Here is a 23,499-nt window from a genome sequence, read left to right as displayed (position 1 = left end):
AGACTTGGATAGCGCAGGCTGAGCTGTATGCCTTATGTTCTGTCTCAAAGGAAAGGTTCACCCATCAGTGTAAATTCAGTCATCCTACCAGCCCTTGTGCTGCTTGAAAGTCAGGAGATGATTTGTATTCCACAAAACATTGCTGGATCTTCACAGCAAAACAGCATCACATTGTTCTCCTAAACAGCTGAATTAGCTGGGACTGTGAGGAACAACAGAAATAATAGTTTAAACGAACTCCTGGTATCCATATGTCAGGAAGCCCCAGATCTCAAACTGATCTGAAAAAGAAAATAACCTCCTGTTAAATGAATTTTGGACACCGGGGCCTCCTTTTTATGTTGGTTGGTTGGTTTGTCAGCAGGATTACACAAACACTACTGAGCACAACATTTGGATGGAGGATGGGTCTCTGCCCAGAAAAGACTCCATTAAGTTCTGGTGCAGATCCAGATAACGGGTCAGACCCAAGAATTGTTTCCTCACTTTCTTTAACATTTTGACATTTTTTCAACATTGCCATTAATTTCTCAGACGAGGCCGAGGTATGAACTCCACAGTGGGCCAATCCAGTTTCCAGCTGTTTTTCATCATGTTGGGAAACAAGTCTGGTTACTTCAGTTGTTTAGGAGAATGCTGCATCACTGTTCTGCTGTGAAGCTCCAGCAATGTGGACCACGAAACCTCACCTGACATTTTCATCAGCGTGGGGGTAAATAAATAATTTTCTTCTTTTTTTTTCCTAAGTGAACTTCTCCCTTTGTTAGTTAAATCATTATGTTGCTGATGTTAATACTAACATGGTTCTAACACAAGCAAGCCAATTAATGCCAAATTCATAATTTGCTTTGCATGTTTATCTTCCCCATCATAACTTAATTATCTCCTTGTCTCAATGAAACGCTGTCATCCTGAGATAAATACCTCATTATCTCAATCTCAGGATGACATGTTTTTACACCTCCCGTATAAAAGAGAGTCCGTCCGCGTGGGATGCATCGTGTAGTCATTGTTCTCTGCTGTAACCTAACGGACAAGGGGGAACTAAGTGGGCCTTTTCAGAGAGTGTGACATACACGGGCTAGCTTCAAGGAGGGAAGCACACACCAGATGTGCCTGCCAGACAGAGGAATCGGTCACGGAACAGAGGCTGGGATGTGCCAATCCTGGAAGCGAGTGTTAAAAATTGCTTTTTTTTGTGGAGTTTCAGTCCTTGAGGAGAGCCAAGACACCCTCTGTGTGTCTGTGTGTGTGTGTGTGTGTGTGTGTGTGTGTGTGTGTGTGTGTCTGTGTGTCTGTATGTGAGTGTGTCTGTGTGTGTGTGTGTGTGTGTGTGTGTGTGTGTGTGTGTGTGTGTGTGTGTGTGTGTGTGTGTGTGTGTGTGTGGGTGTGTGTGTGTGTGTGTGTGTGTGTGTGTGTGTGTGTGTGTGTGTGTGTGTGTGTGTGTGTGTGTGTGTGTGGGTGTGTGTGTGTGTGTGTGTGTGTGTGTGTGTGTGTGTGTGTGTGGGTGGGGGGGTGGTTGCATATAGGAAACAACAGCTGCAGGTGTGCCAAAGTGCCTCACGTGACTCCGGCGTGTGTTCCACCTCAACTGAGGCTGTGAATCATCTTAAGATAATGAAATAACTTTTCTTTGAGTCTTTTTAAAGAAAAACAGAAATAACTGGAGCCAGTTATTTCTCGAGGATAACCATCTCAGGACATTGAGTAATAAAGGCTGACGTTAATGGGTTCCACACTTCCATGCCCGACAAACTAGACTGTGACTGCACGGTGGAGAGAACGAAATGCTGCTCAGACACACAGCAGCATTTATGAGCAAACCTCAATAAAATACATGTAATGGGGATTCAGTGACACACTCTCCCACGCATTGTGAAGCAGCACTAACTAGATGAGCCAGTGAATTAATGCAGTGTGAAACACAGTCAGAATATCCCACAGTGATCAGTTTTATGATGTCTAACCAACACACAGTAGTGAGGTGTATTAATATTAGACAAGCAGGTATAAAACTAAAGCGTCCTCGTATACGTCTTCTTCTTCTGCTGGTCAGTAAATTCTTCAGACTCATGTGTATGTATAGAAACTACTGATGATGTAAGTAACAATGTGACTGATGAATGAAGAATGAAGTCACAGTCGTCTGCCATCACACTCAGAGAGAGGCACAGGCAGGTTTCACTGCTACGCAGCTCATTCTGCTGCATTACAGACTGTAATCTATACCGGGGTGTCTCTCTGAAGCAGGATTATATGGAGGTGACTGTGAGAGCGGCCCCCATACTATTAACTGATCTCAAATATATTCCTCAGGACTCCCTGAACTCTATTGTATATGAATGAGGAGGGTTGAAACATAGAGAGTGCATTACAGATTGAGATTTTCTCCATTTTGACAGCGAGCTGGCTGCTGTTGGTGTTGTGAGGAGAACAAAGGCTGAGTACAGTACTCTTTCCTTTGTCACTCTGATTACTGTATACCAGCTGGCCTCCCGGCACCACTGCAGTGCAACAGCCATCAACAGGGCTGCATGTCTCATGACAGACTGTGTACAGACTGATTAACCTGTGCATTTATTTGTTATTGACTCCACTGTGTCGCTGCCACTTAATTACATTTTTAATTATTTAATTTTGTTTTGATAGTGGTGATGCTGAAAGGATTATTCTTTCCTATTGAATTTGATTTAATGGATGCAGCCGGTGGCTATGTTCCGTCTTAATCAAAAGGCCTGTCCTAACTCATTTTGCGTTATCGCCCTCGCCCCCGCTTTTCACAACATCATGTGCTTCATCATTCTGTTTATTGCCCCTTTGTTTACATTTTTTGGTGTTCCTCTTATCAGTACGCAGTTACTTCTTATTTTTCTTTGTGTGATTTCTGTTTCAGATTTATCCCATGGAAAGTACGTGAACATATAGAGTATTATCACGCACAGGACTCTTTAATTCGGTTCAGAATTGGTACAAGTGATAGTATACCGTCTATACACTGAAGTTGACCAGTTGTATTTGATTCTAAAAGCAAATCCAAATTTGATCCTTTCACCCGCACAGAAGATGTGATTTATATCATAATATACCTTTGAGAATAAGACACTGCTGAAACATCTTGTACTGAGCAAATTTCTTCAAGACAATTTACTAACATTTTCAGTGCAGTCTGATGAAAGTGTGTGTATTTTTAGGTTTCATCCAATTGTGGTTTTCCTTGTCTTTTTTACTGATGTAGTCCAAAATGTTCTGACTCACTTGCCTCAGCAACTGTCCAAACTGTGACTCCATATTACTGACATTTTAAATGTACCAGGGACTGTGAACTGGTCATGAAACAGTCTGAATTTAATACTGACACCACCCACACAAGCAGAGAGGACCATCGGTAAAAAGACTGGCTATCGATATTCTAATTATTCATGATGTTGTCACTGGATTCTGTTTTGTTCTGGTATGATAAGCCATAAAATTACAAGACATTTTTTTCAAGACAGAGTGCTGAGGATGAGCTGGGGAGTCTCACAGCCTGAGGAAAGATGCTGCTCTGTACTCTAACACAAACTTATCTTTGTTTCACCATCGCCATCTTTAGTCCAAAAGGGCGCCAGAGTCAACAATAAACAAAAGCAACTTGTAGCAGCTTTAAAAATCAGACTTGCATGTAGACCGTTTTTGAAAAACACGTTATTTTACAGGGCCCAATTTATTTTTTACCGAGTAAAATTTATTTTAAAAATACACTTTTAATAGCTAGGCATTACAATAATATTCATCTCAAAACTTTATGAAAATTACCCCAATATTATTTCACAAGAACGTTCTGCTATTTCCCAGCAAGCAGGTCATAAAAATCCAGTAATTGCCACCTCACTTCATTTACAGGAAACCTCTCTGTGTAACCTCTGCTGGTCATGTCGTTTTAGTTTCCAGATAGTTTTTGTCTAACTTCCCCTCAGCAGGCTGCCATACTGCAGTGAGCTGCAGCAGCTTCATGTCCAGCTGGTTTCTGCACAGTTGTATTAATCATTTAAATTCTCACAAACCCAACAATCAAAAATCAGACTCTTTCTCTTTCTGTCACACTCACTCACACACGCACACACACACACACACACACACACACACACACACACACACACACACACACACACACACACACACACACACACACACACACAGTCAGGGTGACTTATGAAAATTAACCTATGCCTCTTAAAATATAAAAGAGTTTAAAATTTAACCTGAGTGGTATGAAAACATTATAATTAGGCTTCAGCAGGCAATTAAAGAAAATTGAACTTTTGAAATGTGAAATCAGTAACTTGATTACTGAAGATGAAGTTCTTCTTGTTGGTAATTAGCAGTCTGTGAAGGCTGGATATTAAAAATATTGCATCTGTGGAAAATTGTTCTAAAAGTTGAGCTGAGGTGATGAAATTTGATGAAAACAAAACGTTTTAATTGATCAAACTGCGGAAACAAGTTGAACGGAAACTATTTGGAAATGAAGCTGCGACAACTCACTTCAGTGTGGTGGATCAGCAGAAGTTAATTTCAAATGTGTGACTTAATCGACATGACGAACTTGCAAACCTGTGAAATGAAGTGTTCGCCATTTTCCATACCGTTCACTGAAAAGCTCTGTGTGCAGTGCTGATTTCAGTTATTCGGTTTTCTTTCAGAGTCGTATGTGGCAGACTTTGACGGCAGAAGTGCGCTGCTCTACCGGTTCAACCAGAAGTCCATGTCAACGGTAAAGGACGTGATCTCGCTACGCTTCAAGAGCCACCAGGCGGAGGGTGTTTTACTGCATGGAGAAGGGCAGAGAGGAGATTATATCACCCTGGAGCTTCACCGAGGAAGACTGGACCTCTACCTCAACTTAGGTTCTTTTCCCAACGTCTAGCTCAAAAATCAATTTTGTATTTCCTAAGAGTTAAGTCTCACGGTTGAATGTGGTGAGTGGCTTCTCACCAGATTGAGAAGATATGACGGCTTTAAAAGAGGTGTATTCTGGGGGATGTTTTCATGATTGAGAAGTATTACAGCGGGGCGGTGGTTATCGTTTGTGAATCTCACTTCATTTCCACCTCGTAATGAGGTTTTTCACAACACACCAAAGACCAAATGCATGCCTTCAAATTGCAGTGATAACTATCTTTGAATCAGATTGCAGTTTTCCCGAGCAAAAAGGCATTCGACTGACAACAAAATAAAGTGAAATAAGTTTAAACCCCTTTGACATTCTGTGTTGGTCAATAGCTTATAGGAATAGTAATTAATTTCTTTGCTGTAATTAATTGTCCAAATAGCCAGTTTAGCATTACTATTGCAGCATTCATCACTTGAGTGACTGGATCAGACACAATAGTGTGTGTTCACGGTGTTCGGAGCGCTGCCTATCTTCCCTCACACATTTCCAGGCTCACTGTCATAGATTTAAAGCCGCTAACCGTGCTCCCTCTGTTTTCTTCGTGTTTTTCCAGATGACAACAGACTGAGGTTCAGCAGCGGCCGTGTTGCAGTCACTGTAGGCAGTCTGCTGGATGACCAGCACTGGCACTCTGTCCAAATGGAGCGCTTCAACAGGCAGGTTAACCTCACCGTGGACTCCCACACACAGCACTTTCAGACCAAAGGAGAAGGACACTCACTGGAGGTGGACTACGAGGTAAGTTCATGCGATGATTGAATTACATAAATTGGAGGTGAGGCAGCAAGAACAGCCTTGTGAATGTGAGCTCATAGCTTAATGAATTTACCCAGTGCGGGCCAGACAACCCTATCATTGCTAACACAGCGATGAGCGCGGAGTTATTAATACGCCTTGGAGCACTATGGTAAACAGAGTCTAGTGTATGGAGGCCCTGGGGAAGGGGCATGCTTTGAAATTACATCTCTGTAATGAAAGAAGAAAAGATGGAACTGAGAGAACCAGAAAAGTAGCAGGAACAAGTTATTTCTGTTGTCTCGAAGGAATAAGAGGCGCTGTCAACTTCCAAAAAACTTTGCACGATTATGAGTTATTCCAGTTCCAAACTGTGTTAAAAAAAAAAAAAAAAAGAAAAATGAGATTATGAGCTATGCCCTCTAACAGTAATTCGACAGAAACCCTTTAATCGACTGTACATGAAACCCCTCCATCAGACAGCAGTTGTCCAGTCTACGCACAGCGAGCCCTGTCATGACCTCTCCTCAGATTTGTTGTGGTGGAGCTCCAACACTGTCAGAACAGAATGAGCAGCTTTGGGGGTACCTAAAAAATAATCCGCTCCAGTGCTCAGGTTAGTTTTTTTTGTTGTTAGGAGTAACGTAACGCATTAGTTCTGCAAATCAAACATGAAAGTAATCTATTATTGGAAAGAACTGCTGCCATCCAGTGTGCCCGTGGAGAGGCCTCGGAAGTCTAGGCTTTACCCCAGAGGAGGAAGCGACTGTCAGACGCAGATTAAAAAAAAAAAAAAAAACTCCTCCTGCATTAGAATCACTAGTTTGTGTAAAGTAAACTAGAGAGAACAGAACGTTGGCTGGGTGAGTCTGTGTGTTCAAATAGCGTAAATGCAAACAAAAGTAGTTTATTCAAGTGTACTACAAGTATACTTATTTTATACTAAAACAGAGACAGTATACTTGAAGTGTACTTTTTATATACTATATTTTTATATACTTAAGAAAAGTATATTGAAGTATACTTGGCTTATACTTAAAAATATAAAGAATAGCCTAAGACTAAGTATATTAATACTTAGACTTACACTTATACTTGTACTTTAGTATACTGTAACGCCCCTTGTGGACTGTGGCGCAAAGACTCTTGGGTATTCTGTTGTTGGTGTAATTATGGTTCGTGAATGTGGCTGTGAATAAGATGATGGGTTATGGGTTAAATCACATCCTTGTACTGTGGTTAAATTGTGTCGAGTTAACAAAGATGATAAAAATGTTGGCAACGTGAGTGAAGGGGGTTTTTTTCCGGGAGAGACTTCCTGTCTGTTAAGTTGTTAACATGTGTGGTGATAAATGGTGGATGTCTGACTAGAGCTTGCCAAATTACAAATAGTAGTGCTTAGTATGTCTTGATTTAAGCACAGAATAAGGTCAAGTCATTGACTTGTGCTTGCATTTACTCTAGCTCAGTGAAAATGTCTTTCGCTACACACATTTGTTTTAAGGTATTATTCCTGTTATAAACTTACATGTTAATAAACTAAAAAGTGGACTTTAAGTATATATTTAGTACACTAGTAGTATATAGATGAGAGTAAGTGTATACTTGAAAGTGTACTTCTGTAAACTTAAAATGACCTCATAAAGTATACCTAAAGTATACATTTATAGACTTAAAATGTTCCAATTTAGTCCGAAGAATTATTAAATTAGTATACTTTCTAGTATGCTACAAGTACATGGTCCATAGTATACTTGCTATACTTATACTCAAGCATACTTAATATAAGACCCCGTGCTGTGTTGTTTCATTGGAACAGCTGTGCTTCAAACTGTCAGATTGAGAGCAAAAAAAAAGATGTAAATGGTGAATTGCATCTGTCATTCCTATTATTAGGCTATGGAGTTACAGATTGTGTAAAGAAGGCTACAAAATGACAGTAGAGTCGGTACATTCAAAGGTTCATGTACAGCTGGCTACATGCTGCCTGGACAGTATAACCCACAATGTGTTTCCTTTTCTTAGTTGATAACACAGTAACAAGATACTTTTTTTAACTGAAGTAATCTTGTAACGCAATGAGCTATTTCTAAAAGTCACGTTACCCAAAACCTGTGCATGAAAGCAACATATCAGACGCTCACTCTCCACTCGGTTAAATATTCATTCCGCTGCGTTAGTAAACAAACCACGTACCTATCAGCTGTGCGCAGATCAGATTGGACACTTAGCTGCAGTTTAGATGGGGGAGTTTGCTGAGACAGCCTGTCTTCCTGCATCTCTACATTCAAAACAGAAAATACACATTCAATACTGTGATATTTAGATGTTTCTCTCCCTCAGGTGACAGCTGCCACCTTATTTATGTTTTGCAGAAAAAAAGGGGGTGATATTGTTTATGTACCTCCCAGTCTCCGCTTCATGAATCAGCCGTTCCTCGTCTGTATTGTGATCGCAACACGAGCGACAGGAGTGAAAATATATATGTAATAGAAACAGGACTTCAGACTCTAAATGGCACGCCACATCACGCTGCGTCGCTCGCAGCCAGTTAGGAGGCTACAATAGAAAACAATGAAAGCAGATTATGTAAGTTGACGCTTGCGCGCGTCAAGGGAGCGAGTGATTCTCCATTTTTCAAAGAATTTAGAGATTAGCATTCTTTTCAGCATTTCCAAAACTATGCAGTCCTAGAATGGGAAGTTGTCAGGCAGAGCTCTGGGGGCAGGGCTTAGCTAAAAGGGTGAGTGCATAGAAAATTTGCACACATGCAGATGTTGAAACAAAACACACAAATTTACTCCTGGATCGACCAAATTTACGTGGACACCTTGACATAACACCAACATGTTATTAACATTTTCTCACTTCCAACATATTAAATACAGCTGCCTGGTCAGCGGCCCTGCACTTATAATTTTGATGATGTAGTTACTTGTCTGTGGTCACTTCTTGAAGTTCCTCCCTAGTGCAGTAGCCTAAAAAGCAAGAAAAGTCAGAGTCGGGGATGGACTTTTCAAATCAAATCAAATCAGTTTATTTACATAGCTCCAAATCACATTGCCTTGGTGGACTTTACAGTCTGTACAGGGAACAATATCCCCTGTCCCCTCAATTTGAGTAAGGAAAAATTTGCGATATTGAGATAAAAACCCTTTCAACAGCTAAAAAGGTCACAGAGGAGGATCCCTCTCCCAGCAAATGTCGCATGTACAGGACAGACAGAATCACAGTTTACAGATTGCACTTCATCTTTGTCAGCTATATCACGTGACCTGAGTCACTTAACATAATTATTTGAACCCAAACACTAATAACAATCATGTAGTAATGTTATAATATGTGGCCTGTTTGTCAGCAAGCTTTAACAGTAAAGTCTGACCAAACACTGTGTGTTACCTATTGCTGCTTACTTGACTGTGGAGCTCTTCATCTCCCAGACTAACACCAGAGGGGTAGGTAGAGCATCAGAGCTTGAAGCTTCAGGCCGCTGACCAGGCTGCTGCCGCATTTGATGAGTTCAGAGTTATCCCAACATTAATCGCTCCTTTGGGAAGACTTTCAAAAAGAGCTTGGAAGCCGGCTGCAGGGATTTGCTCCCATTCAGATCGAAAAGGCATTTGTGAGGTCCAACACTGATGCTGGATGATAAGGTCTGGCTCGCAGTCAGAGTTCCAGTTCATCCCAAAGGTGCCTGATAGGGTTGAAGTGAGGACTCTGTGCAGGCCTGCCAAGTTCTTCCAGAGCACAATGTGAAAACATTTTCTTTAAGAACCGCTTGCCGTGGATGGGGGCCAGTGGGCAATTTGAGCCGGGATGAGGGAGAATGCCATCCCCAATCTCCAGCTCGTATTCGCGGCCAGAGTGCATGGACAGAGGGGTTGTTTGGTGGCATATGGTTGTCTAGATAGCCTGACTTATTGATCCCGACTAAGATTTTTGCAAGTTAGAATCTATGGCCCTGACCCTGGTTCTGAAGAATCAGTGGCTTAACTGTGCTGTGTATTGATGAATCCACGGTGCTGAAGGTGTAAACAGATTTTGTGTTTGCGCCTTTTTCTCTCATGATAATATTCTCTAATCTGTATAGCAATTTTATATGTTATTGTGACCTATATGCTCCATAGATTAATGTCATCTTCATGATCAGTGATATAGAAGGAACGTGTGTTCACAGAAGGACGGGAGGATTGTAGAGATGCACTGCCGCCTGCAGTTTTCCAATAATGTGCGTTGACCACTCACGTGTCTATGTTCGTGTAAAAGGGTGTCCTTCAAAGAATTAGATGGTAATGAATTCCAAGTGGTCATGTGGGTCATGTTGCCTAACGTGTCCTCGCTTGTGTTGTGTTGTGAGAAACATGATTACCTGAATAAACTCAGATCGCTGCAAAATATTTCCAGGTGTATTTACCTATTACTTCATTACACGGTCGTTTTAGAGACATTGTAGATGGGTGGGTTGGGAGGATAACAGGATGAAATGGAATTGTGGAGTTAGAAATATCACAGTTATGGTTGAGTGTTCTGGAACAATGCCCTTTGAGAGGTGATTATGGGTGTGTGTGTGCAGATGGGGCCACCACCCCGTTAAGAATTAACAATTCACTGGCTAACGGTGTTATTGTCATGTTGAAGTAGCAAAAAGTTATTATTACACCATTCAGCAGATAGTAGAACAGAATGTGAATTTCATTTTATTCAGTTTTTTACATCGACTACTCATTATGTCACTATGTAGGACCAGTGTCTGTATCCAGTGTTAATAGATCTCTTGTGCTTTTCTTTCCTTGAAAGCTGAGTTTTGGAGGCATCCCCCTGCCTGGTAAACCCGGCACCTTCCTGAGGAAGAACTTCCACGGCTGCATGGAAAACCTCTACTACAACGGAATCAATATCATAGATCTGGCGAAGAGACGCAAGCCTCAGATACACAGCGTGGTGAGTTTCAGAGTTACAGTTTTTAGGTGTCTTAGCAAGCTCTTTTAGCTTGTCCGCGCACATTCAATCCATACGTATTGTAAAATGTGTCAGATATTTTTTAAAGATTTGTCATGAAGCGCTTGAGTTAGATGAAAAGAGAACCATGCTGAGAATGGATATCTCTGCAGTCTTCATCTTTAGAAAATATTCTGGAAAATATTCTGGATTAACTCAGCAGATTAAAGTGTTGCATTGGATTATAAAACGCCAAGAACAGGCGAAAAAATAAATTGCTGTGTGGTGCAGCTCTTACAGTGTTACACACATATGTTTTGCATTTTTGTATGACTATTATTTATATATTACACTGTCTGTGATAAGCTTTGATGATTCAAGATGAACAGTCTTTTATACCAGGTCAGGAAAACTCTTCAGCCTCCCCTGTAGATCCAGGTTGGGTCAGTCCAGATGACTTCTTTGAGCTCCGTACAGTTCTTCTGTTTCTATTCCAAGAAACAGATTTATTGCTGTTAAAAGCTCACAGATGTGAGAAAGCACTCTGCCATTTGAAAGCTTTTTTACAGAGCAGAGAATCTCTTCTTGAGACAGAAATGGCTTTAATGATATTTAAAGACAGTAAGTGGGAGAGCACACTAAAAGGAAACAAGTGAACCTTTATTTATATTGCATATATACTGTATATATATAAATATTATCCGATTCAGTGTATTTCTTTGATTTAGCAGTGGGGTGTATAAAGCTGCAGCACAGACTGGCGTGTCTGCTTTGAGTGACATCCAGAGATGAACTTATTACACATTTATAACGTCAATAAATGTGGGTTCAACGTGCGTTCATATATGGCAGGCATATAAGAGTTTCTGTTCATTTGACTTAAAAGGTCAGCATTGGGCAATGATTTATATATGAATAAAGTCATTTAGAAAAGCCAACAGCATATGAATGAAAGGGCCGTGCCTGCAGGTAAACATCCACATGCAGCTGCCCCGCTGAGGGTTGTCTGCTAATGCCCTTTGGGTTATTGGAGAACCTCTTACTGTAGTGACTGCTTTACTGTAAAGATTTCACAAAACAGTCTGTAATGTTGCATGTTTCATTTTCAATTCCACCATGATTTGTTGAAACTAAGCATAATGTTGTGAACATGGGCCAAAACTAAACTAAGACACTTGTTGTAGAAATGTAGAAGGTCGCTGGTTCACATCCCTACTCCAAACTGAGCTGCATTTCGAAGTGTCCTTGAGCAAGATGCTGAACCCCCCAAAAATATGCGGTTGGCACCTTGTGTCACGGCCTCTGCCATCAGTGAGGGCCCTTCGATGAGCTGGCGACTTGTCCAGGGAGGACCCTGCCCTCGCCTAGCAAAAACCCCTTCGACCCCATAAAAGGGATAAAGCGGTTACAGACAATGGATGGATGGATGGATGGATGGATGGATGGATGGATGGATGGATGGATGGATGTCACTGGGTTATCTGAAGTCAGGTGATCAACAGAGTTCTTACAGTATATCCAGAGGATGGATGGACATGTGTACTAACTGTCCTGACAATCCATCCAGTAGTTGTTTTGACATTTGTGTTAGACTAAAATGGTTGGCTACTGACATTGCCGTCCTCGGAGCCGCGTCGACTAGTGTGTTTAATGTTGATGCTTTAGTTTCTCCTTGCAGCGAGGTTTCACATTCTCATCTCAACAGATTTGTATCCGATTTGTCAGATTTAACGCATTCTGGTACGGAAGCAGAGAATTATGTGAAAACAATCATGACATCCATTGTGATCCTTACGACTATATCATTAAGAGCAAGTGTGTGAATGGATTCATTTGAGGAGTCGACCTCCCACACAAATCAGATTGGTCGGCCGAAGAGCCACAAGCCACATCTCATCTGAGACATCCGCTGCCTTTTAACGTCTGATTGCTGCGTTAAAAGGCCTTTACTGACAACAGAGGCGGAGAGGTGGAGAGAAACTGTCATGATGGAAGCTGTAATGGAATTTCAATGGGGCTATCTCCCTGAGGTTGATGGGAGAGAATCACATTGAGAGTCAAAGAGCTGTGATTGCTCTGTGCTGCCCTGCAGGCACCACAGCTGATGGGGCTCTGACCTCAGCAGACACGACCGGTCTGTGTTTGACTGTACCTAACACGACCTCTGCACTGTACAGAATTAAACTGAAATGTAAACTTAAATGGGTTTTATATATATATATATATATATATATATATATATATATATATATATATATATATATATATATATATATATATATATATATATAGATATATATATTTGTGTGTGTGTGTGTGTGTGTGTGTGTGTGTGTGTGTGTGTCATACATATACAATACATATTGGCTTCTCTTCCATTTTGGTTTATAGAAAATAAATGTCATAGATTCATATCGGGTCTGTTGCAGTTTTTTTTGGTTTTTTTTCCCCTCCATATTTTGTTGTTCAGTCAGCCAGTGAACCACTCTGACTCAATGACGGTGCTCGTTGACGAAAAAGGGAAAGTACTTAAAAATGTTCTTTTACAATTATTTTGCTCCATATGAAATTTTGAAAATAGCACATCGACATTTTAGGAAATGTGTTTATTCACTTTCCTCTCAAAAGTCAGATAAGAAAGTGGTAGACGCTGTTAGATGTGGACGGTAGACATAAAGCTGCAGGCAACAGCTTGTTATCTTAGCTCAGCATAAAGACTGAAAACTGGTGGAAACAGCTAGTCTGGTTCTAGTAAAAAAAAAACACCTAAAAGCACCTGTTAAACACATAGTTGTTTGAGATATAACATATTAGTTAGTGATCTTGAGATGGTAGGAATGTTGAACTGATTTTGTGACCTTACTGTGGGCAAATCTAGCCTTTTCTCTTATCTGCATCTTTATGCTGATGGATATGGTATGTATCCAAAAGTTTGCTACAGTGTATTTCATTTGTTTTCCTGTTGCTATACTTTCTGAGAGAGTCATCAGTGAGGAAGGATGATGGTGTGTGAGACTAATCATGTGAATACAACTGTAAAAGAGCTCCTTGTCTGTAAACATCGGTGCCTGAGACACATGGCTCTTTAATGGTGTGTTCACCACCCATGAACAAAAAATAGTGTTTATTTGCCACTAATCAGATGACTTTACTGTACATAACCAAGGTTGTATCTGCTTTTGTGGTCAGGTCAGGTCAATTACTGAACTCAGCACTCACCAGGGACTCTGGTCCTCTCTCTTCTTTTCCCCCTCTTTAATCTGTGGCTCTACCACAATGAAGCAAAGTACATTTCCCCTCCAGCTCCAGTTGATAATAGAGGTCACCTCCACGCATCACTGAATCAACAGTCAGGTTGATAAATAGGACTGAAGATGAATCCGCTTTATAATCCCTAGAGTTAAAGATGAATCTCCTCCTTTTAGTAAACTGCTCCAGATCAGAGCAGACTCCATTGAGACTCCGGGTGTTTACTTCTTCAGAAGGTCTGGCTCTGCGCCGATTCTCTCCTCCAGAGCTGGACCGCTCTGAGCAGTGGCTCTGTCCTCACACCCAGACTCCCCCTCCCCATACAACACTCTGCAAACATGTTTTTGTTTTTTTTTTTTTATAGGAAGAATCCTTGTGGCGAAAATATTTATCTACCTTTCAGTTAAGTGTATCATCTGCTGGATAATAATTATAACATATAAAACTTGTAACAATCTCTTCTAGCCCTCTGCAAGAAACAGAAACGATGTCCCAAAATGTCAAAGTACTACAATCTTGAATTGAAATTGGTGAGAATATGACTAGTATGGATCCAAAGTAATGATAACATGAATATTTACAACACATTTCTGTCCTGCAGGGATGTGAGTAAATATCTGAACATACCTTGTTGTCTCTGTTTGGTCTCTTCTGGCACCAGACCTGCAGGGGTCTCTCACATTTTGCAGGCTTGCCAATTTCTGAATTTCTAAAATCATTTGAACAAATCAGATTTTGATTAGATTTCCTCCTAAATCCGTCATTACATAGAGTGTGTTTTAAAGAGGGAGATTGGTTTGAAGCTGTCGGAGCTAGAAGATGTCATGATCTCTGCCAAATCTTTTCAAGGAATAATTTCAGAGTTTTATGATTTACTGCTGTATTCAGGTACTTCTGCTTATGATCCCTTGGGGTCTTCCCAAAATGTACTTCACTTTCCATACATGGACAAGAATGTTAAATTCTTTGACAGGATGTCACACCTGTTCGCCTCTAGAGGATGTTCCCCAGCAGTTCTAATCTTTGTTATAAATGGAGAATCCATAAAGGTACATTTACATCATTTGTTTTGGTCATGTGACATGGTCATCCAAGTGTTCTGGAAAGGGACTGACTCATTAATTCAAGAGGTTATTGGTAAGCACCCGTTAAACTGTACTCTTGACAAGTAGACTTTTTTTTTCTTTTCTCATATACTTAATTTTGTTAAGTTGCAACACCTACTGACTATTGATTTTACATATGTTTCTAGTTATATATAGTATAGGATTATAGGATTCAATATAAGTGTGTGTGTATATATATACACACACACACTTATATTGAATCCTCGCAATTTTCCTCTGTGAAATTGTTGTAGATTTGTTGTATTAAATGTAAAAAAAAAATCAACTCAAAAGTAAAATTACAAAAAAAAAAAAAAAAAAATGGTACCGGATATAATATGTGGTAGTCGACAATTGATGACAAGTAATTGAGTTGTACTGGTTAAAGGTTACAGTAAAAGTCACAGTGTGGCTCATGGTTCCTCACCCATCTGTTCCCTATTGTGCGTATCAACATTTATTTCCGGACGTATCAGAATGAGTTTCCCATGAGACACGGGACATGAAGCTGAAGACGCATGTTAATCTGTGTCCTTGGGTCTGTCGTCCTCCAGGGCAATGTGACCTTCTCGTGTTCGCAGCCCCAGCTGGTGGCCTGCACCTTTGTGAGCTCCGGCAGCAGCTTCCTGTCACTTCCGTCAGCAGCGTCTGCCACTGGGGGTTTCTCTGTTCGCTTCCAGTTTCGGACGTGGAACCCAGACGGGCTGCTGCTCTCTGTGCAGCTGAACCCGGAGCCCCAGAGACTGGAGTTGCAGATCAGCAACAGCCGGCTGTACCTGACCCTGCACAACTCAGGACGGCAGAAATCAGAGGTCTCTGCTGGTGAGTCCACAGGCCACACATAAACAGAAACAAACACATGAAAACAGGAATTGAATAACTGTGTTAGTGAGGACTGTCCCTGACTTTATTCACTCAGACACACAGACTGAATTCTATTGTTAACTGAGGCATATGAATATTTCATGTCACAAGTATTCCAGACTTGGTGTTAGCCAAAATAAACAGGATTTGTTGTATTATTTCGATTATCAAAATATGCTCAAAACTCCTACAAAGGGAGAATTTGGTTAAGAAACTGAACAAATAGGACACCCATCTTTTCTTGTGAATATCCTTTTTAATGAAAAACAGTAAAACTGTCTTGTCTCAAGTCACTCGTGAGGAAATTTACAATTATCACACAAAAAGGAAAATTCACCACAACTCGTGCTGGGTGTTTTTATCTAGTTTTGTGATAAACTCTTTATGTCCTCCCTTCCCTACATTTAACTTTATTACTTTGTACCGACAGTACATTTAAATTAAGTTTTTGCCTTGTGTTTATTGTTTTAAAAATGGAGCTTTATTATTATTATGCTGTGAGTCATTTTGATAATCTCCACAGATCAGTTTGCTTTCTAACCACGCAAGCAATTAGTTACATTTTAAGCGTTCAGTAGAACTCAGTGTACATCACTGCCTCTCTTGACATTTAAAATATTTAAGAGCAGTAAAATGAAAAATGGTTTAGCTCAAAGGTTTTTTTTCTGTGAGTGGGTCCAAGTTCGATGTGTCAGGAACATGTACATGAGGATGCACACATGGGTGCTAGTATATGTTGCAATACACAGTCCTGCTAACTGTGTCCCTATTCCATTCATCACTATGTATATGCAGCCGATAAAGGCAGGGAAGAAGACTGCAAGCTACTAAGCATGGACTTTAACAATATTGGGTTTAAAAAACTTTAAAAGCAATCATGTTTTATTAAGAATTAAATGCACTTAATGTGTCTCTTAGAGCTCAAGGACTTACACTATCTGTTTTTGTGAGTAACACTGAATGTAAATATAACTTCTTACGAGACAACTCCACAGGGCCAATTTAAGTGAACCACTGACTTTAATTTATGCACTAATTAAAAACCTTGTGAGAAACAAAAAGGGTAGAAATGGTGATGGAACTACTGCTCAAATACATTTGGACTGTAATGTAGTCCTAATCCTGAATCTATCAATCTAAAACAGGGCTGGCCAAACTTTTTTCCCTTGGAGGGACAAAACTGAAACTAAATGCTGGGCGATGGGCCAAAACCAAACACCTGCTTTATTGTATCGCATTCTAAAGATGAAAAACGTTGGAAAGTTGGATCCTGATTGTCAATCAGCCCGCCATGTAAGGATTATGAAAAATAGTTTATAATTAGGGATCCTACATATTTAAGGAGCCTTTTACCTAACAAAAAATGTTAATTATATTTCTTTAGACTAAGACTGCATTATCCCAAGGGAAAACCCACTCTCTCTCTCTCAAACACACACACACACACACACACCAATCTGCATGATGAGCAATAGCCATAACTGACATTAATATGAACAAAACAGAAAAATAAGCCAGATAAAAAACAGGTAGATCTCTTGAGTTTGCAAAAAGGAAATCACTTCCTACCTTAGTGGGAGACCTGGCACTGGGAGGAGGAGGCTAGCTTCTCGTGGTCAGGAGTTTAGGAGATGGTTGCGAGGTGTAGGCAGGCTGCAAGGTGGTCATCAGTCATTGTTGATCTGTACTTGGACTTGATGATTTTATGTGCGAGAAAGCAGACTCACACAGATAAGTTGATCCAAAAAGAGCTGTCAGGCTCAAGGCACATCCTCTGAGATCGGGATACTTCTCCTCCACCAGTAGTTTCCAGAACACTGCATGCTCTCCAGGTTGAGCGGATGTTGATCTGGCTTTGATCTCAATGCCATTTTGCAATGTCAGAATCTCATCCTCAAGAGCTTTCCAAGTTGGAAAAGTGATTTGACTTTGGCGGCAATGTCACCAACGTCAATACTTGCACCAAACGGATAACAGATACAGCTGGCCACAGGCTCGATGGATGCAGAGTCAGTAAAACGCCTCTCAAACTCTGATGAGATGCTCTGAACACGCTCCTCATAACGTGCACTGTCAAGCTGTGTGACACCGTTACCTTGACGTTGCAGTTCTGTTTGCGTGTGAGGGAAGTTGCGCAGGTCACCACGCTGCAGCCTGCTTGACATCAGCTGTAGCTTGCTTTCAAACGTGTTTGTTGAACTCATCATGTTGACTACATCTTTACCCTTACCCTGCAGCTCTAAATTCAATTCATTGAGCTTGCCAATGAGATCAGTGCGGAAAGATAAATCTAAAGGCCACTGGTGGTCCTCTAGCTTTGTATGGCGATCCACATGTTTTGAAAGCTTCAGGAAGTCCTTGATTTCAGGCAACAGCTCCGTAAATCTGGCCAAAAATTTGCTTAACCACCTAACGTCCATGTGAAGCAGCATGTCTGTGTGCTCAGCATCATTCTGAGCACGGAAAAGCCTCCTCTGCAGACTCCTGGCCCAAACTGAACACACAATCTTCATTGCGATATCCATCACTTCTTTCATATTTAAAATCTTTCCACACAGCGCTCGCTGGTGAGCTATACAACGATAATTCAGGATATCCGTGAAAGATTCACTTTCTTTGCACAGTGCAATGAACCCACTGGCTTGAAGAGCGGCAGTTTTGTCTCTTTGTCAAAATCCCATGAAAGCATTGAAAATACAGTATCCTCACCTCTGGTGTGTCCTTTTAATGGCAAAATGGTGAGTAGCTCTTCCTTGGCGCTCATGTCTTCAAAAACCACCCTGATGAAAACACACAATTGTGCCACATCCACCGTATCAGTCGACTCGTCAGATTGGAGGGAAAAGCACTCACACACGTCAATATCCTTTCTTCTCCACATCCACAGCCATTCCCTCACATCGCCTTGTAGTAGTACTGCGGGAGAGTTGCACTTCTTTAATGGCCTTCATGATCTCTGTTTTATTTTTAAAGTCGTGAGAAAGGCTATCCGCTGCCTAGAGAAAAGGTTCCCTCACAATACTACCATCTTTGAATAGCTTCTTGTGTGTAACAAGGACATGACTGACGCGATAGGACGCAATAGTTGTGGCCTTACCCTGGGTCTTTGGTTTGGTGAAGATTGACTGCCATGCTACAAGCTGTGCTTTCAAATCCTGCACGTTTGTGGCGTGTAAAGGCGTTTTTGCAGGGAAATCCCTCTCGTAGCTCCTGTGCACCGTTTTAAAACGCCGCTCCAGATTCCCTTTCCTTGCCAACGCCACGGTTGCATTGCAGATCAAATAAAACATATCCAACGACGCATAACTACAACAAAACAAAACATACAGTCACACATTAAAAAAAAAAAAAGAAAAAACAGCTTTATTTTAAAAAATTTTTCCTACACCCCTCACGGTCGACTCAATCTGATCGACTGGTTGGACACTCCTGCAGTAGATGGTGGCCGGCACGCTTCCAGTTTAAGAAGCAGAGAGCAGAACTGGCACAGAAGCAAGGCAGTGTCCTGCTGTTGATGGGGTCAGCAGTGAAATGTTTTTTTAGCCACCTAAAACATGCCAACCTGAAGAAATCAATATCACTTTAAGTGAACTATATTTACAATATTTTCAGCACATCACCTTGACCTTGCAATCAGACAGCCCTTTCTGGCACTCCATTCTCTCAAGCGTAAACAACACCTAATGCACTGGTCCAGATCCCTGCTAAATAAGCCAGATAGACACTTGGTGAAGAGCTCTGCTCGAACCGACCGTCAGGTAAGATGGCAGTAAAATACCTGAAAATGAAATAAACAACCAAACAACCAGTACAGAAATGCAGTTTCCACAGAAGATTATTTTCAAAAGCTTTTCTTCTGTAAACTCTCATCTTCTGTGAACTGCTACGCATTTGTGTCATGCGTAGGACTGCAGGAGGTCTTTGCTGAAGAAAAAGTAGTGTAGAAGGGACGGGCTGTCTGCCGGTTAAATCTAGCATGCAAAATATTTTAAATATAGCGTACACTTCAATTCACACTAATTTTTTTTAAGTAGGCGGACTTTTAAGTGGCTAAAAACATTTTGCCGCTGCCCTCGTCCGCAGAAGAACGTTGTGTGGCTTTCTACACCAATACTCCTGCTGCTTGTCCAAACAGAGGACAAATACTGACCAAAACTGTAACTTGCCCATTAAACATGACCTTCTTTATATAAACACTGGGGTATTCTTTTTTTATTTAGCTAATGAAGTGGAGACACAACAACATGCTGACCCCAACCTGCACTGTTTGCCGTGTGGACCGCTCCCACTCCACCTGGCTGCCTGTTTGTGCGCTTCACTTTACTGAGCCAAAGTCATTTCATCCAACGTACTTTTATCACCTTTTTCCTCAATAGAATACAAAAAAAAGTTTATTTTCTTGGAATTACTCAGAGAATAATATCATTCAATCCTCTGAGTGGGATTGCTTAGCAAAGATAATAGAGATAACCCTGATTGTTTGGGGAAGCCAGACTTTGAACAGATGGTAGGCTGCAGGGAAATATAGATGAAGAAGACAACCACAGCTAAGGGACAATATTCCTTTTTATATAATTTACCTCAAGCTGCATTAAATTACTTAACTGCACCAGGGACCATGAGCCTTAGAGCTGCAGCGCACGAGGAAAATGACCTGGAGTCATCTTGTTGTTTGCAATAAATAAAAGTTTGCCTGCAAATTAATTTAGAGGAATATAGAGGTAGTCTGATCTTACTTTGATATGAATTGACTTCTCGGTAATTTGGACAATATCATCTATTTACTTAGCCACTTATTTTCATTAGGATTCCTAGCTTTTTTTTTTCGACTGGATTTCTGAAGGTCACAGCTAAGATTATTATTGAGCAAGAGCTCTGATAGTATCTCGGTTACAAATGCAGGGGGCTCATCTCGCTCCTCAGCGCAGAGGCCAGCAACAGTTTTAACAGTACTGAGACATAATCCCCGGGATCTAGTCTGCAAAAAGCAGAATTATCCTTTGTGAATGTGCTGCATCAAATACAGACATGGGGGGTAAATCCCTTAATTACATTAGGGCCCCAAAGTGATGGTACTCCCATGTTAAAAGGGTGCATCACACAGCCTCACACACACACACACACACTCAGCCATTGGAAATCTCCTCTATGACTGATATGCTGAGCAGAGAAAGCTGGTGTCGCTGCTGCTAAATCATTATTGTTCCTGTGGTGCATGAGCATAATAATAATAATAATAATAATAATAATAATAATAATAATAATAATAATAGTAGTAATAATAATAATAATAATAATAATAATAATATTAATAATATTGATGATGATGATGATGATGATGATGATAATAATAATAATAATAATAATAATAATAATAATAATAATAATAATAGTAACGAACTTTACAAACAAGACACACAGTTTAGATAAGAAAGCAGGGCTGCACTGTATGACAAAATAATCACAGCTAAATGCAAAACTATTGAGTAACAGTGCAAGTGGACAAAAGCATCTTAGTAATCAAACAAATAATCCAATGCTATGAGACTATGTCATGAGGTAGGACCTCTGGATCGACAGGAGGGACACAGCTGAGGATCTAAGGTTACATACAGGCTCATGGGGCTAGCAGTAAGTCAGCATTATAATGGGGCCAAGACCCTGCAGAGCTTTAAAAGTTGGCAATAAAATCTTAAAATCAATTCTAAAACCAACAGACAACCGTTAAAGAGAGGCAAGGACGGGAGTAATGTGGTCAACACGTTCTCACTCCCGGCTCGTCACATACAGCCGCAGCTTGTCAGAGGCCTTAAGCTTCAGACTTACAACCCCCACTCGGTTAAGGCTGCTGTAAGAGTTGTTGTAGTTCTGGCTAAGTTCCATGCCATTTCAGAGCTGCAGTCCTCTCCCTACTCTTTACGTCACCGCATGACAGACATAGCAGCAAACAGGAGGACCCTCACGCGCCGACGGGACCGCCTCTATATGGAGAACTCTATCCTGATTGGACACTTATCTTAATAAAGATTAGCACTTACAGCAGCTCTAAGTTGAGGACAAATATTACTTTGGGTTCAGATACAGTAACTCTGTTCAGACTTTTCACTCAAAGCCATGGTTAGGCTTACTGACCTCACGCAACGTAAATGACCTTACTGCATTGCTCACATAACATAATTATCTAATTTACTCAAGTGACATAACTTGACGCTTGGTCACAATTGTGATGGGATCTCCAGTCATTTGAGAAAGTCCAGTGAATGACTGATCTAACCACCGAAACCACCGCCCGACTCTGACTTTTCTCTGACTCCTCTTTACTGCACTATGGGGGCACATCAAGAAGTGATGCAAGAGGGGTAACTACAGCATCAAAGTTAGAGGCATGGGGCCACTGAGCAGGCTGCTGCATTTGATGAGTTGGGAGTGAGAAAAGGCGGATGTGGTCCGGTGTTTTTGAAGTCAATTCAAAGCCCAAAAAGCTGCATTTTTATGAAAAAAAAAAAATAGTGGAGGAGCAGTGATCTAGACATGATGTCGTAAAAGCACAGATCATCCTGTCAGAGAAAAAAAAGGTCTTTGCAGTAGTCTGGAGGTGAAAAAAGCAGAGTTGAACAACTTTTGTAATTTGGTTCAATTAAGAATATATATTTGTGTCAGCACGAGTGTGCTGAGTGACATGAAACGTAATAAGAAACATGAAATCGCTGCACCAGTCGTGAGAATTTGTGCATTTCTGTACGCACTCTAAACTCTCTTAACACCCAGAGAAGACAGAAGTCATGGATGTCAGTTGCATTTCAAATTTAGTTCACAGATTCTCATCGCGTATTCTCACCTTTCTCAACCCTCTCCTCCGAACGCTATCACATAGTTTGAGAAGCCAAATGCTGTGCAGCGGAGGTGTCATTAAACTCATTAAACTAAGCCGCAGGGCTCGTCAAAGCTCTTGCAAATTATTTTTTTCTTTCTAAATCTAACCTCATGTTCTTCTCACTTTTCAGTTTTGTTAGAAAGGCAACAGTTGTGTTTTTTTTTAGTTTGACAAGTGGACAATGAAATGGCTTAGGGAGAAATGCAATAGGCGCTGTTTGATAAAGTGCTGTACTCAAGCTAAGTGCACAACGGCGTTAATGTGGAAAGAGTATCGATCTGTATCTTCACTCGTTCAGCCCAGAGATGATCTGCACCAGCAGCTTGATTTCCATGCAAGTAAACATGTTTGTCTCACTCAAACAACCAGACACACAACGCTGGGTAGCAACATCCAAAACAAACTTTTGTTTCATTCACCTCACTCTGCAACGACTGCCAGTTGGGCTTGTCAAGAACTTAAAGCAGCTGCCACTGCAGCTTGGTGCAGTAATGACACGACTCTGTCACATGAAACTATGTATTTCCTGGAGGCAGCACTGGGGCTCTGAGAAGTAGTCTCAGACAGAGGAAGAATAGGCAAATGTTTTTCTTAACAGTTGAGCGGCTGTCGCGCAGCTCACTGATGTGATACAAAAACATTATATATCTGTCCTAGATAGCACTTTGACACTTCAAGCTTGGCCAGCAGCAGGGCAGCAAGGAGATGATGAGATATGAGCTGAATGGGGGAAGGGAAACTCCCACGGATGCTCGCCAGCATTCCCTCGCGGCTACACTGCCTATTCCATGAAACAGTCA

General features: G+C 40.9%; 1 protein-coding gene across 4 annotated transcripts in view; it reads left to right on the top strand.

Annotated features, from left to right (window-relative positions):
* Positions 1–23,499, top strand: part of cntnap5a (contactin associated protein family member 5a) — a 117,907-nt gene that overhangs the window by 35,785 nt on the left and 58,623 nt on the right. For all 4 annotated transcript variants that reach the window (XM_037110710.1, XM_037110709.1, XM_037110712.1 and 1 more), the window contains 4 exons: positions 4,683–4,886; positions 5,487–5,671; positions 10,466–10,609; positions 15,516–15,783. In XM_037110710.1, coding sequence (XP_036966605.1) covers positions 4,683–4,886; positions 5,487–5,671; positions 10,466–10,609; positions 15,516–15,783 — 801 coding nt within the window. The remainder of the gene's footprint in view (positions 1–4,682; positions 4,887–5,486; positions 5,672–10,465; positions 10,610–15,515; positions 15,784–23,499) is intronic.

This window comes from Acanthopagrus latus, chromosome 9, assembly GCF_904848185.1.
Source record: "Acanthopagrus latus isolate v.2019 chromosome 9, fAcaLat1.1, whole genome shotgun sequence".
NCBI classification, from domain to species: Eukaryota; Metazoa; Chordata; class Actinopteri; order Spariformes; family Sparidae; genus Acanthopagrus; species Acanthopagrus latus.
The sequence above is the reverse complement of the archived record's forward strand: the minus strand, read 5'-3'. Positions and strand labels throughout refer to the sequence as shown.